General features: G+C 36.8%; 1 protein-coding gene across 1 annotated transcript; it reads left to right on the top strand.

The window, feature by feature from the left end:
- Positions 1 to 4,500: 4,500 nt before the first annotated feature.
- LOC311090334 (E3 ubiquitin-protein ligase TRIM39-like) lies at positions 4,501 to 13,039 on the top strand (the record flags this gene model as incomplete). The annotated part of the gene is made up of 10 exons (XM_084125596.1): positions 4,501 to 4,528; positions 5,922 to 6,475; positions 6,581 to 6,676; positions 7,026 to 7,259; positions 7,336 to 7,477; positions 7,714 to 7,740; positions 7,887 to 8,422; positions 11,428 to 11,661; positions 11,738 to 11,912; positions 12,483 to 13,039. 10 exons carry the CDS (start codon positions 4,501 to 4,503, stop codon positions 13,037 to 13,039), a joined length of 2,583 nt encoding a protein of 860 aa, XP_083981722.1.
- Positions 13,040 to 13,661: the final 622 nt, after the last annotated feature.

Genomic DNA, 13,661 nt, shown 5'->3' with positions numbered 1-13,661 from the left:
ATTTACTTATCATTAAATAAAGTTGTTATTATAATAAAAAAACGCATTATATTTAATTTGTTAAATAAAGTTATTTTTAACCTTAAATAATTTTACCAGCTGATAAGGCTCTCTGTATGTTTACAGCATTAGGTGAAATTTTTTTCTTGAGAAAAATGAATGCCTATCTTGTGTACCTAATATTTATCCAAATCAGTCAATTAAATCAAATCACAAGAATTGAACTGAATTGAAATCCTGAAATTTGTTTCAAGCAATAATAAAAAACGTATCTTACCAGAAATTGTAACTGTTACCATATAAACATTGTAACATGTTGTCACTAAACCTAATACAGTTCAGTTTAGTTACTAAAATGTTTTGACAATCACAATACACTTATTTGCAAGATTATTTTTTTTACAGTTAAAAATTTCAGTTAAATATAAAGGAAAAACAGCGCTGGAAAATCATGCAAAAACAACACCCCCCCCCCCCCCCCCCCCCCAACAACAGAAAAAAATAAAATAAAATCTGAGTGTCCCGGTTTTTCACAAATCAAAGGTGGCAACCCTAAGTCCGATGGATTTCAAATTCGACAGGTGTCTTGCCACGAGTAAGTGCAGTGCCAAGTTTGACGTTGTTTGGATGAGAAATGCTAAAGATATCGTTAAATATATCATTTTTAAAAGGTTGTGGTTTAAAAATAAACATTCTGACATTAGAGGGTTGTATCGGTCAAAGAAGCCCCAAGAAGGTTGTGGTTTAAAAATAAACACTCTGTCAGCTACACTGTTTACTTCTGAATATTATAGTTTGGTTCCAGAACGTGATAAATCCATTTTGATTAATTTGAGTAAAAATGTGTTTTCTTTACCAAGAAAGTGGCCAGATGAAAACCACTATTTTCTGTTTCAAACTTTCACATAGCATCTTTAGGTTATAATATCATAAAAAAATCAAATCCAGATTTGGATTTTCAAAAATCTATTATAAAAACTTTATAATATTTCCCCAAAAATGCAATAAATTCATGACACTTTTTTTTCAAAATGCTATCATATTGAAACTGTTGAAATCAGCCATCACTAAGAAATATCTCCTGAACTTTTTTGACGGCGATCAGCTCACAAAAACTGATTTTGCACGGGCACTTTGCACTGCTCCCTGAATCGATGCGCTTATTCATTTGTGGATGTTAACTGAATCTGTAAGTCAGCTATGCTGTTTACTTATGAGTATTATATTTCATTCTGGTGCGCTTAAAGTTATCGCTACTGTGTAATAGTAGCCTATGCTATTCACCAACTAAACATATCCTATTCAATGCGTTCACAGTCTCTTTCACGGGCATCATTGTAGCCTATTCACAAACTGTTTCCTCAAGCATAGCGTTTTCTCTGAGTTCACTGTGTGCTTTCTACCATGCACAAATAAAAATGTCACTGAACTTTTGCTGTGTAATTGTAACAATGAGCACTCAAACACACCAAACCAACAATTACTAAAAACACACTCAAAAACTGATTTTGCACGGGCATTTTGCACTAGCACTTAGAAGGTTGTGGTATACATAAACACTCAGTCAGCTACACTGTTTACTTCTGAATATTATAGTTTATTCACAGCCATCATTTGTAGTAACCTAGCCTGCTCCCTGAATTCAATACGTTCACAGTCTCTTTCACGGGCACCAAACCAACAATTACTAAAAACACACACAAAAACTGATTTTGCACGGGCATTTTGCACTAGTCTATCTATAAATTACAGAAACGTCTGTCTGTGTGTCTGTGTGTGTGTGTGTGTGTGTGTGTGTGTGTCTGTTAGCCACATATCTCTCGAACCGTTAGTCCGATGGATTTCAAATTCGACAGGTGTCTTGCTACGGGCACGAGTAAGTGCAGTGCCAAGTTTGACGTTGTTTGGATGAGAAATGCTAAAGATATCATTAAATATATCATTTTTAAAAGGTTGTGGTTTAAAAATAAACATTCTGACATTAGAGGGTTGTATCGGTCAAAGAAGCCCCAAGAAGGTTGTGGTTTAAAAATAAACACTCTGTCAGCTACACTGTTTACTTCTGAATATTATAGTTTGGTTCCAGAACGTGATAAATCCATTTTGATTAATTTGAGTAAAAATGTGTTTTCTTTACCAAGAAAGTGGCAAGATGAAAACCACTATTTTCTGTTTCAAACTTTCACATAGCATCTTTAGATTATAATATCATAAATTCAAATCCAGATTTGGATTTTCAAAGATCTATTATAAAAACTGATTATTTCCCCCCAAAAATGCAATAAATTCATGACACTTTTTTCCCCAAAATGCTATCATATTGAAACTGTTGAAATCAGCCATCGCTAAGAAATATCTCCTGAACTTTTTTGACGGCGATCGGCTCACAAAAACTGATTTTTGCACGGGCACTTTGCACTGCTCCCTGAATCGACGCGCTTATTCATTTGTGGATGTAAACTGAATCTGTAAGTGAGCTATGCTGTTTACTTCTGAATATTATATTTCATTCTGGTGCGCTTAAAGTTATCGCTACTGTGTAATAGTAGCCTATGCTATTCACCAACTAAACATATCCTATTCAATGCGTTCACAGTCTCTTTCACGGGCATCATTGTAGCCTATTCACAAACTGTTTCCTCAAGCATAGCGTTTTCTCGGAGTTCACTGTGTGCTTTCTACCATGCACAAATAAAAATGTCACTGAACTTTGCTGTGTAATTGTAACAATGAGCACTCAAACACACCAAACCAACAATTACTAAAAACACACTCAAAAGCTGATTTTGCACGGGCATTTTGCACCAGCACTTAGAAGGTTGTGGTATACATAAACACTCAGTCAGCTACACTGTTTACTTCTGAATATTATAGTTTATTCACAGCCATCATTTGTAGCCTGCTCCCTGAATTCAATGCATTCACAGTCTCTTTCACGGGCACCAAACCAACAATTACTAAAAACACACACAAAAACTGATTTTGCACGGGCATTTTGCACTAGTATTTTCAATTTTGACAGTTTTTGCTCTATTTTGCCAATGTGAATAGTTCCAAACAAAGCTGAATAGTTGCATCTTTCAAAAAAGTGTTTTGTTATTGAGTGTTTTTGACTGGATGACTTGGGTGAGTCGATGATTCAATGACCAATTCGTAAAGACTGAGGTCACTTATTTCATTTATAAATGATCAACCGGTTTAAACAAATCTGTTAAATTAGTGATTTAATCTGTAAAATGAAAGACTAATGGTTTTAGTATTATTTTAGTATATTAGTGTTAATAAGTGTAATTAATTAAAATATGTTCTACACAATGTAACTTTTTTTATTTATTTTTTATTTTTATAAATAACTATGAGATGGGTGGCCTGGCCCCTGCCCCCAAAAATATCTGTACACACCCCTGAAACACTTTAAAAGTTAAAAACAAGTTAAACACTTATTCAGTTCTTACTTATTCAGTATGTGATATAGTCACATTTTAATATGTTGTAGAACAAACTTTCATTACTATTCTGTTAGGCAAGTTTAATGTCAACACATGTTCTGTCAGTTTCCTTCACAACAGAATGTATAGGAATTCTGTTGCATTCCAATTTGGGAGGAGCTTTGACATCACTGCTGGTGAGTGAGTCCTTGCAGTGAAAGAGAAACAAAACTGATGACTATCACTCTGAAAACTGCAGAATTTTCTTGTTAAACCACAGAAGCTATAAGGTGATAATCTTCAGGTGATCTAAAGCCACAGCTGATATTCACTCACAGGTAAGTGATGTACTGTAAGAGATTTTACTAAACAGGTTTTAAATGTTAGTGGTCTGTGTAAGTAACTGGAATAAGTTCAGCAAAACCAGGTTTTTGCAAAAGCCAAATACACAACTTGCTTGGTAGACTGGCTTCCTGGTCTAGCTGGTCTACCAACCTGTCTGGAAGAATTGTGCTCAGACCCCATCCAAAACCAGAAACAGACCAACCTTGCCAGGCTGGGAGACCAGTTAAAACCAATAAACCAACTTAGACTGGTTTAAGATGTGGATCCAGGTTTGTGATTCTGATCTGAGTATTTGAGTATTTATTATTCTGATCTGATCTTAGTGTTGACTAAGTGTTTTCATACTTTTGTGATTCAATTTTATTTAGACTTTAAAGGTGAAGCTTGTAATTTCTTTGCCTCTAGTGGCACCAAATATAATTGTACAAATTATGTTTTCAGACCGGTTTCTTGAACTTTTTCTCAATATACCATTGGCCCAGATCGTCACTCTCCAAAGCTGCATAACTGGTTGAGTCAGAGTTGCTGTTGTCAGGCTGGTAGACTCCATCTTCATACATTATTAGATATGTAGAAGTATTTTAACATGGCCAATATTACATAATTCACCTTTAAACTCTATAACTCTAACTCTATGTTAGACTCTAACTCTATCTTATTTCATGCAACTAATGAGAAATGTGTTGTGGTGAATTTCTCCTGAATAGGTTTAAAGAGGGGACGAGCAATGGCTTCATCAACATCACGAAAACAAAGTAAGGACAGGAGAAAAAGTATGGAAGAACCTCCAGTAATTCAGTAATTGAAATAAAGAAAGAACAAAAGCAAAGTGATACTGATATAGGCTTCATTCTTTCTAACATGTAACACTATAGCTGATTGCTTATTAGAGTTTTTCTTGACTTATATTCCAGTTTATGTATACATCATTTTTAAATGTAGGCGATAAATGGTGTTCCCTATCAGTCAGTCACGTTGAAAATGGCTGTCGAATTGGGATCTCGCCTGAGAGCCCAATCACCTTCAAATGGTAAGAGAGCAAGCCAATGCACATTGGCGAGTGAGATTTGCATTGCAAGCCACTCCCCCGCTTCCGGGTATATAAGGCAATGTGCAAATACTCACAATAAGCTTTCACTTCGGAGCCGAGCAGACCTGGGTTTCACTCTGCTCTTCAATCACCGCTCAAGAGAGTATCAGAACGAGAGACTGTTCCTGTTCCGGTGTTGGTGTGACGGCGCGTTCCAGTGGAGGCCGCGGTTGCTGAGAGTGCACAGTCTGGAGCAGTGGCTGTTCCCCTTGGCGCTTCAAAATCTAAAGAGCAGTTTCCCTAAAAGAGTAAACACGGGTGTGACGTTGCATCTTTTAAAGATGCAATTCCACCTGTGTGTTTCTGGATTCGGTCGTTTCCCCGTCTGACAGCCACGATGTCTGCCTCACATGTCTGGGCCGTAAGAATGCTGAAGTGGCGTTCGCTGATGAGTTATGCACCCACTGCCGGAAGACGATCATCTCGATGTTGAGATCAAGATGCCTGGAAATAGGTGGAGTCTCCTCTGCTGTTCCCCGATCTGGCCTTGATGCGCACAATGCCACATCGGTTAATACACAGGGTGATCTGAGGATGACAGTGGGGGTTTGCTCGCTGGATGAGTGCCTGCTGAGATCTTCCATATGTTGCACTGCCCTGACTGTCAGTCCATATGTGTAACTCCACATGTTACCTCCCTACGAGCAGGATGTGGTCTCCGTAGCGTTCCTTTCCAGTTGGAAAAGCCATGCTTTTCCAGTGTTATCCTAGTCTCACTGTTCAGGGTGAATGGAACATAAGTGATTGACATTCTCTGTGCACTGCCCTGTCCTACTTCCGTCCCCAGATGCAGGGCGACCTGATGGCTTGCTCAGGGTGCTGGAAGGGGCAGCAGTTGTGGCGTCTTTCTATAGGGATCCCAATTCGTCAGTCACTGACGTTAACGCTGAACGTGACCGACTGATAAGAACTCACATCTAATGGACCAGATCTAGGCTTTATTCTTGATTTCGTGAAATACTAATTGCTTATTGTTGTTGTTTTTTTGCAAATCATTTTAATGTACAAATCAGATCTAAATGTTGGTGTTTAATGGTGTTTTTCATCTTCGTCTCCAGCTCCGTCATCCTCTAGTGGTCCTCTAGCCAAGGAGCTTCAGTGCTCGATCTGTCTGGATGCGTTCATTGATCCAGTCAGCACTCCATGTGGACACAACTTCTGTAAGAGCTGCCTGAACCAGTGCTGGGACAAAAGTCAGACCTACAAATGTCCACTATGTAAAGAAACTTTCAGAAGAAGACCCGACCTCAAGATCAACACAGCACTCAGAGAGGTTGTGCTGCTCATTAAGGAAAAGTCTGGCCAGAGTAAATCTGATGTTCTCTGTGACATCTGTGATGATATAAAGATGAAAGCTCTGAAGATGTGCCTGGTGTGTCAGAGCTCTTACTGTCAAACTCACCTGGAGCCTCATCAGAGAGTCCCAAAGCTAAAGAAACACAAACTGATCGATCCTGTGGAGAATCTTGAGGACCATATCTGTCAGAAACATGATAAACCTCTGGAGCTGTTCTGTAGAGATGATCAGACATGTGTGTGTTTCCTCTGTGCTGTAACAGACCACAAGACTCACAACACTGTTTCTATAGAGGAGGAGAGTAGAGAGAGAAGGGTAGGGCACATGCTTTAACTTTATTCAAACAATAAACAAATAAATATCTGTCAGATCTGATATATAAATTCAATGTTCATTGATGAAATTGATTTGAATCTGTAGCCTCAGCTGATGAAGATACAATCAGATGTGCAGCAGATGATCCAGGACAGAATGAAGAGGATTCAAGACCTCAAACGCTCAGCAAAACTCAGAAAAGTGAGTTCAGGAAAATATTACTGCTCAGGTGATGCCCTTTCATAGTCAACAATGCAGACTTTATGACATATATAGATGCACAGGGCTACTAAATGCCTGTTTCATGCATCACATAAACCAAGACCAACTAACGTGAGTTAGTTGTGCCCAGAGTTTTGGATTTCATTGTTTCAAATATAGGGATTCCTGTGGGCCACTAGAGGCTCGGCTCACCGAGAAGATCCATTACTTTCCTCATTGCAGGAGGCTTTATGCAGTTGTGTTTCATGGCAGTATTCACTAACTTTTTAGGGCAAGAGTAAAAACACATTAAAAATAAAAACTGAAAGTTTGTTCGTTGATGTATCAGGAAACATCAGAGAAAGAGAAAGCAGAGAGTATTGAACTCTTCACTGATCTGATCCGCTCCATTGAGAGATGTCAGTCTGAGCTGCTGGAGATGATGGAGCAGAAGCAGAGAGCAGCAGAGAAGCAGACTGAAGAGTTTATTAAAGAGCTGGAGCAGGAGATCACTGAGCTAATGAGGAGAGACACTGAGCTGGAGCATCTCTTACACACTGAAGATCACCTGCACCTCCTACAGGTCAGTGTAGATCCTTCTGTCTGCTCACAGCACAACACTCCCCATGCTGAGAGATTTCTGCTCTCTCCTGCTGTAGATTTACCCGTCGATGAGCAGATCTGCACACACCAGCAGCTGGACTGAGATCAGTATCAGTGACACTCATGAGAGTGTGGGGAATCTGAGGAAAGCTTTGACTCAGCTGCAGGAGACTCTAGAAGAGAAACTCAGCAAAACTGGTAACAGAATGTCAGACCTTTTTGTGACGTACATAGCTTAATTCTGACCAATACGACTTTGACTGTCCTACACACTTTTCTCATTCTTAATTCTTTTACATATATAAACTTATAATAATACTTTTATTATATAGTATTATATATTATCATTATTTTACTTATTAGTATGTATTATGTGGTTATTTGAACCACAATGTTCTTGTGTCATAATCCTTTATTGTCTTTTGCCTCCACAGTGCTGAAGAGGATGCAGCAACATGCAGGTAAAATTTGTGATTTCTATGTTCAAATTGTCATAAAATGAGAGTTTAAATTTATATACCAAAGTCTAAACAATACTTTTTTTCAAGATATTAAAGACATGAAAACTGTTTTCTTGAGAAATTGTAATTTATATGATCTCTTTCAGTGGATGTGACTCTAGATCCTGACACATCTCATCCAAAACTCACCCTGTCTGATGATGGTAAACAAGTGGAATATAGAGACATTGAGCTTGAACTCCCACACAACCCAAAAAGGTTTGATTATTGTTGCTGTGTTTTGGCAAAAGAAGGATTCGGCTCAGGAAGATTTTATTTTGAGGTGCAGGTAAAGGGAAAGACTGAGTGGGATTTAGGAGTGGCCAGAGAATCCATTAACAGGAAGGGAATGATCACAGCAGCTCCTGAGGATGGATACTGGACTGTATTTCTGAGGGATGGGAATCACTATCAGGCTTGTGAATCTCATCCTGTCTCTCTGTCTCTGAGAGTGAAGCCTCAGGTAGTGGGTGTGTTTGTGGATTATGAGGAGGGTCTGGTTTCCTTTTATGACGTGGAGTCCAGATCTCATATTTATTCTTTCACTGGTCAGTCTTTCACTGAGAAACTCTTTCCATACGTTTGCCCTTGCAATAATGAAGAAGGTAAAAATACAGCACCACTGATCATCTCACATGTCAGATACAATGAATAAATTGACACCAATAACATACAAAATAATATATTTTTAGTTCTATGAATACCTGCTGTTATTAAATGATGAGACATGTAAAGTCTTTTTTTATTCCAGTTTTTACTTTTTTTATTGTTTTTCTGAATGTTAAAACATTCGTCAAACCATTTTCTTTCTCCTGTCGCTGTGAAATTTAAATTACATGTTAAGCCTGAATAAAGTCCTGTGCTTATTTCTATAACTGATGAAGGAACCATCACATACAGGAAGGTCATTTTATAAACAATAAATAGTACATATGAAAACAAGACTATGATATCAATTCACAGTCTGTTCAAAGGGTTTTACTGTCTTCCCTGTTCTTTTCACCAGGAATTGTTTTGGAAAGACACTTTGGAAAGACATTTTTAATGATTGACAGCAAAGTTAAATTAGAACTCAAAAGATTGGATGTCTATTAAAAAAAGTTGTTGTGTACAGTGACTAAGTTCCAGGAGTTTATTCAATGTAACAGGAAGGACATAAAATATATTATTTTACAGGTGTCAGACATAAAACTATCAGTAATATTTAACTAAACGTGATTCTATTTTATTTTAAATTTTTTGTTTATGTGGAAAAATTCAGAGTGAGACAGACTTCAAATTTGACTTCATTGCTGGAGAGCACTGAAACAGTGTAACATGTTTTGTTGGAGGAAATATACAGTATGTGTAACATTTAGATTCAGGACATACATGCATCACAATTTCTATAATATCTGTACCATACAATATACAAGATGAAGATTGTTGCATCCCAACTTGATGAAATAAGATTAAATTAGCCTGGATTGTACACTATCTGTTTCCAGTGAATTTATGATGATTATAGTTTTGAAGTATGCATACATTTATGATTTTGTGTCAATATTTACCACAAGCCTGAAGAGGGGAGTTTGTGATCCTTTTTTTTTTAGGCTTTTTTTTTCCAGAAAAGTTCTGATAAATACAGTATAAAGCAGATTTTTGCCACAGTTTTTAAATAAATGATCCTATAAGTTAATTATATATACAACAATATATATGTTGATATCAAGAGTTACGTGGTTACTAGTAAAAAAGTATATTCTAGATATCAACAATTAAATTGCTACTAGTAAAAATGTTAATTTTTGATATCTGAAAATGCATTTCTGATATCAATATAATTTCAGATATCTAAAATGGCTTTCTTACTAGTAACAATCACATTCATGATATCAGAAATTAACATTGTCACTAGTGAAAATGGAATTATTGATATCAAAAATGAACATAGTAAACATATTACTATTAGCAATTCAATTGTTGATATCAAGAACAGATATTTCAACTAGTGACAATTGAATTCTTGATATCAAAAATAAAGGTGTTTACCAGTAAGAATTGTATTTCTGATATGTGAAATTGGAATTTCAACTAGTAAGAAATCAATTCTTGATATCAACAATTGATTTTGAATGGCAGTGACATTTCACTAGTGAAAATACAATTACAATTACAGATATCAAGAATTATAGTTTTTACTAGTTGAAATTCAATTTTATTTTAACTAGTGAAAATTTAATTGTGGATATCAAGAATTAGCATTGTTACTAGTGGAAATGTAATTTCTGAAATCAAAAATTGCCATTGTTACTAGTAGAAATCTAATTCCTGACTATAATTTTAACTTGTGAAAACTGAATTGTTGATATCAAGGATTTATATCCTGGAAATGAATAAAAGTTAAAATGGCTTGCCATATACTACAGATAATGCGCAAATTGAGTTACGCCTCCCACTTCTGCTAGTTTTACTGAGATATCCTGTGCAAATTGGCCATTATTATTACAGACATCCTGTGGTCAAATTTCATTACTCCATCTACCATTGTACATTTAATCCCGTCCGAATAGGGCATGTATGCACCACTGAAAACTCATACACGGGTAAGTGATGGAAATATTAAAGATATTTTACTGAACAAGTTATTGGTCCGTCTCTATTTGCCACATTTAACTGGAGTAAAGTTGGGTAAAAGCAGGTTTAAGTGTTAGTCAAATGCTCAGTATTTTTGGGTTTGCTTCACTGAAATGATATAAACATTTTATTAAGAGAATGTCATTTGATGGATTGCGAATCAAAGTTTGATGTGAGCTGAAATTTTATCACACGTCAGAAACAGAAAGTAAATGAACTGCAGACAAACTGAAAGCTGAAGGTAAAACTTTACTTTCCATGTGGTCTTAGTTACAACTGTTTTTAATGAAAAGATATTCTTTTCGTAATATTTTTCAGTGATCTGATATTCATTTTGTGGTTTTGATCCCCCCCCTATTTGCAATAATCTGTAAACCTTTGTATGAACAGTTCATCAGTAAAATGATTCCAGGTTTGAGATCAATTTCAGTCAACACTCTGAAAACTAGTCCTTTATGTGGTAACATAAATATGTGTACTTTGTACTCGTGTGTACTTTGTACCTGAACATGTTTAACGGCTAACAGATGAATCAAACCAGTTTCACATGAAATCATCATTCCATGCTGTGAAATGAGATGTGTTTTGTGTTTGCAGTTAAAGAGGGAAAGAGTGATGGCAGAATCTTCATCATCTTCACCAAAACCAACTGAGACCAGGAGAGGGAGTCTGGATGCACCTCCATTATGTCAGTAGAAAATTTCAGTAAAAGACCCGACTGAAAATTTCAGTGAAAATACTGAAAATTTCAGTAAAAGACCCGACCTCAAGATCAACACAGCACTCAGAGAGGTTGTGCTGCTCTTTAAGTCATACGATAGCTTTTTGTGAGGAACAGAATGAAATCAAGTTAAATTTTTCAAATCCCATTAAAAGTTTTGGTATGTTTCTTCTCACTCATGCATGTCCTTGGAAAACTTGAAATAATGCCCCAATCATCTGACTAATTACAGTACATGATGACTTAATTGCCATTTTTGGGTGAGCTATTTTTGAAAATATAACAAATAGTGTTTGGTTATGATTTATCAGGAGACGTCAGAGAAAGAGAAAGCAGAGAGTATTGAGCTCTTCACCGATCTGATCTGCTCCATTGAGGGATGTCAGTCTGAGTTGCTGGAGATGATGGAGCAGAAGCAGAGAGCAGCAGAGAAGCAGACTGAAGAGTTTATTAAAGAGCTGGAGCAGGAGATCACTGAGCTAAAGAGGAGAGACACTGAGCTGGAGCGTCTCTCACACACTGAAGATCACCTGCACCTCCTACAGGTCAGTGTAGATCCTTCTGTCTGCTCACAGCACAACACTCCCCATGCTGAGAGATTTCTGCTCTCTCCTGCTGTAGATTTACCTGTCGATGAGCAGACCTGCACACACCAGCAGCTGGACTGAGATCAGCATCAGTGACACTCATGAGAGTGTGGGGAATCTGAGGAAAGCTTTGATTCAGCTGCAGGAGACTCTAGATGAGAAACTCAGCAAAACTAGAAGTGGAATAGATGAGAAACTCAACAACACTGGTAGGGGGATATCATATCAATACCTTTACATAATGCTATAAAGAAATTATGTTAAATATGTTATGTAAATAATTAATTTATATGCAATGCACCTGTACATTAAGGAGGTCAATAGTCCTCAACATGCAATGTACCCTAAAGTGGCCTAGTTTCAGAGAATCTATTAAAAACATTTTACAGTATAGGCTTTATTATGTGACATAGTTTATCTTTGAGTTTTTCAGTTATTAATAAGTTAATATTTATAGTGTTGTACACAACATTATTTTCATCCTAAACCTACCAGTCTACCATAATATGCCTCATACTGATATATTTTACTGTTGTTTGTCTCCACAGTTCAGAAGACAAAGCAGCAATATGCAGGTGCAAGGGTCAATGACAAATAGTGTTCAAAATAAAGAAAATGAATCATTTTAAAGTTTAAAACACATGTGCCAAGTTTTATGTGCTGTTTGTATTTACTGTTTGTTGAAATTCATATGACAAAGTCTGTATAATATTTTTATATAAAACACACGAAAATGTTGTAAGTTGTGATACAAATCTGAAATCTGATCTCTTTTTCAGTGGATGTGACTCTGGATCCTGATACAGCTCATCCGCATCTCTTCCTGTCGGATGACAGAAAACAAGTGAAGCATGGAGACATTATGCTTGAACTCCCAGACAATCCAAAGAGGTTTGACTATTGTCCCTGTGTCTTGGCAAAAGAAGCATTCAGCTCAGGAAGATTTTATTTTGAGGTGCAGGTAAAGGGAAAGACGGATTGGGATTTAGGAGTGGCCAGAGAATCCATTAACAGGAAGGGAGTGATCACAGCAGCTCCTGAGGATGGATACTGGATTATAGTCCTAAGTAATGAGAATCAGTATCTTGCATTAGAGTCTACTCCTGTCTCTCTGTCTCTGAGAGTGAAGCCTCAGGTAGTGGGTGTGTTTGTGGATTATGAGGAGGGTCTGGTTTCCTTTTATGACGTGAAGTCCAGATCTCAAATGTATTCTTTTACTGGTCAGTCTTTCACTGAGAAACTCTTTCCATACTTTAGTCCTAATATTAAAAAAGAAGGTAGAAATGTAGCACTGCTGATCATCAGATCAGTGAATGAATTTACATCCCAAATATAAAATAAGTCAATGTTCACACTGTCAGTACAAATCCGATTATTTGTGTATCCAATTGGAATCTGATCTAAAATTATTGTCTCCCATGCCAAATCCCATGCCCATGCCATGATTTTTTAATTGGATTCTATGACGTTGCGTTGGTTGGTGTAGGCTAGCTATACGCCAAAAACAACAACCACAGCATGACCTATGCCTACATTTTGCTCAATAAATGTAGCTCAAAGGCACAGATTTGTAAAAATAGCATTTCATGTGAATTTTTTTATTTATTTTTTGCCATTCACACTTGCTAAATCTGATCGGATTTCATTCGGATATGGACAAAAATCGGATTTGGACTGAAAGCCTCGTTCAGGCGTTGTTTGCCGATTTGGACTAACAGTCTGGACGGGGCTTAAAGGGATAGTTCACCCAAAAATGAAAGTTAGCCCATGATTTACTCAACCTTTTTTTTTTTTGTCAACCAAAGTTTTAAATATGGATATTTTTCTTACACGAACACATCGCTTCACTTCAGAAGGCCTTTATTAACCCCCTGGAGATGCGTGGAGCACTTTAATCATGAATAGATGCGCTTTGATGGACTTCCAAAGACATACAGCTATTCACTGCCATAATAAAG

The sequence above is a fragment of the Abramis brama genome (assembly GCF_963993115.1).
Source record: "Abramis brama genome assembly, chromosome: 10".
Lineage (NCBI taxonomy): Eukaryota > Metazoa > Chordata > Actinopteri > Cypriniformes > Leuciscidae > Abramis > Abramis brama.
The sequence above is the reverse complement of the archived record's forward strand: the minus strand, read 5'-3'. Positions and strand labels throughout refer to the sequence as shown.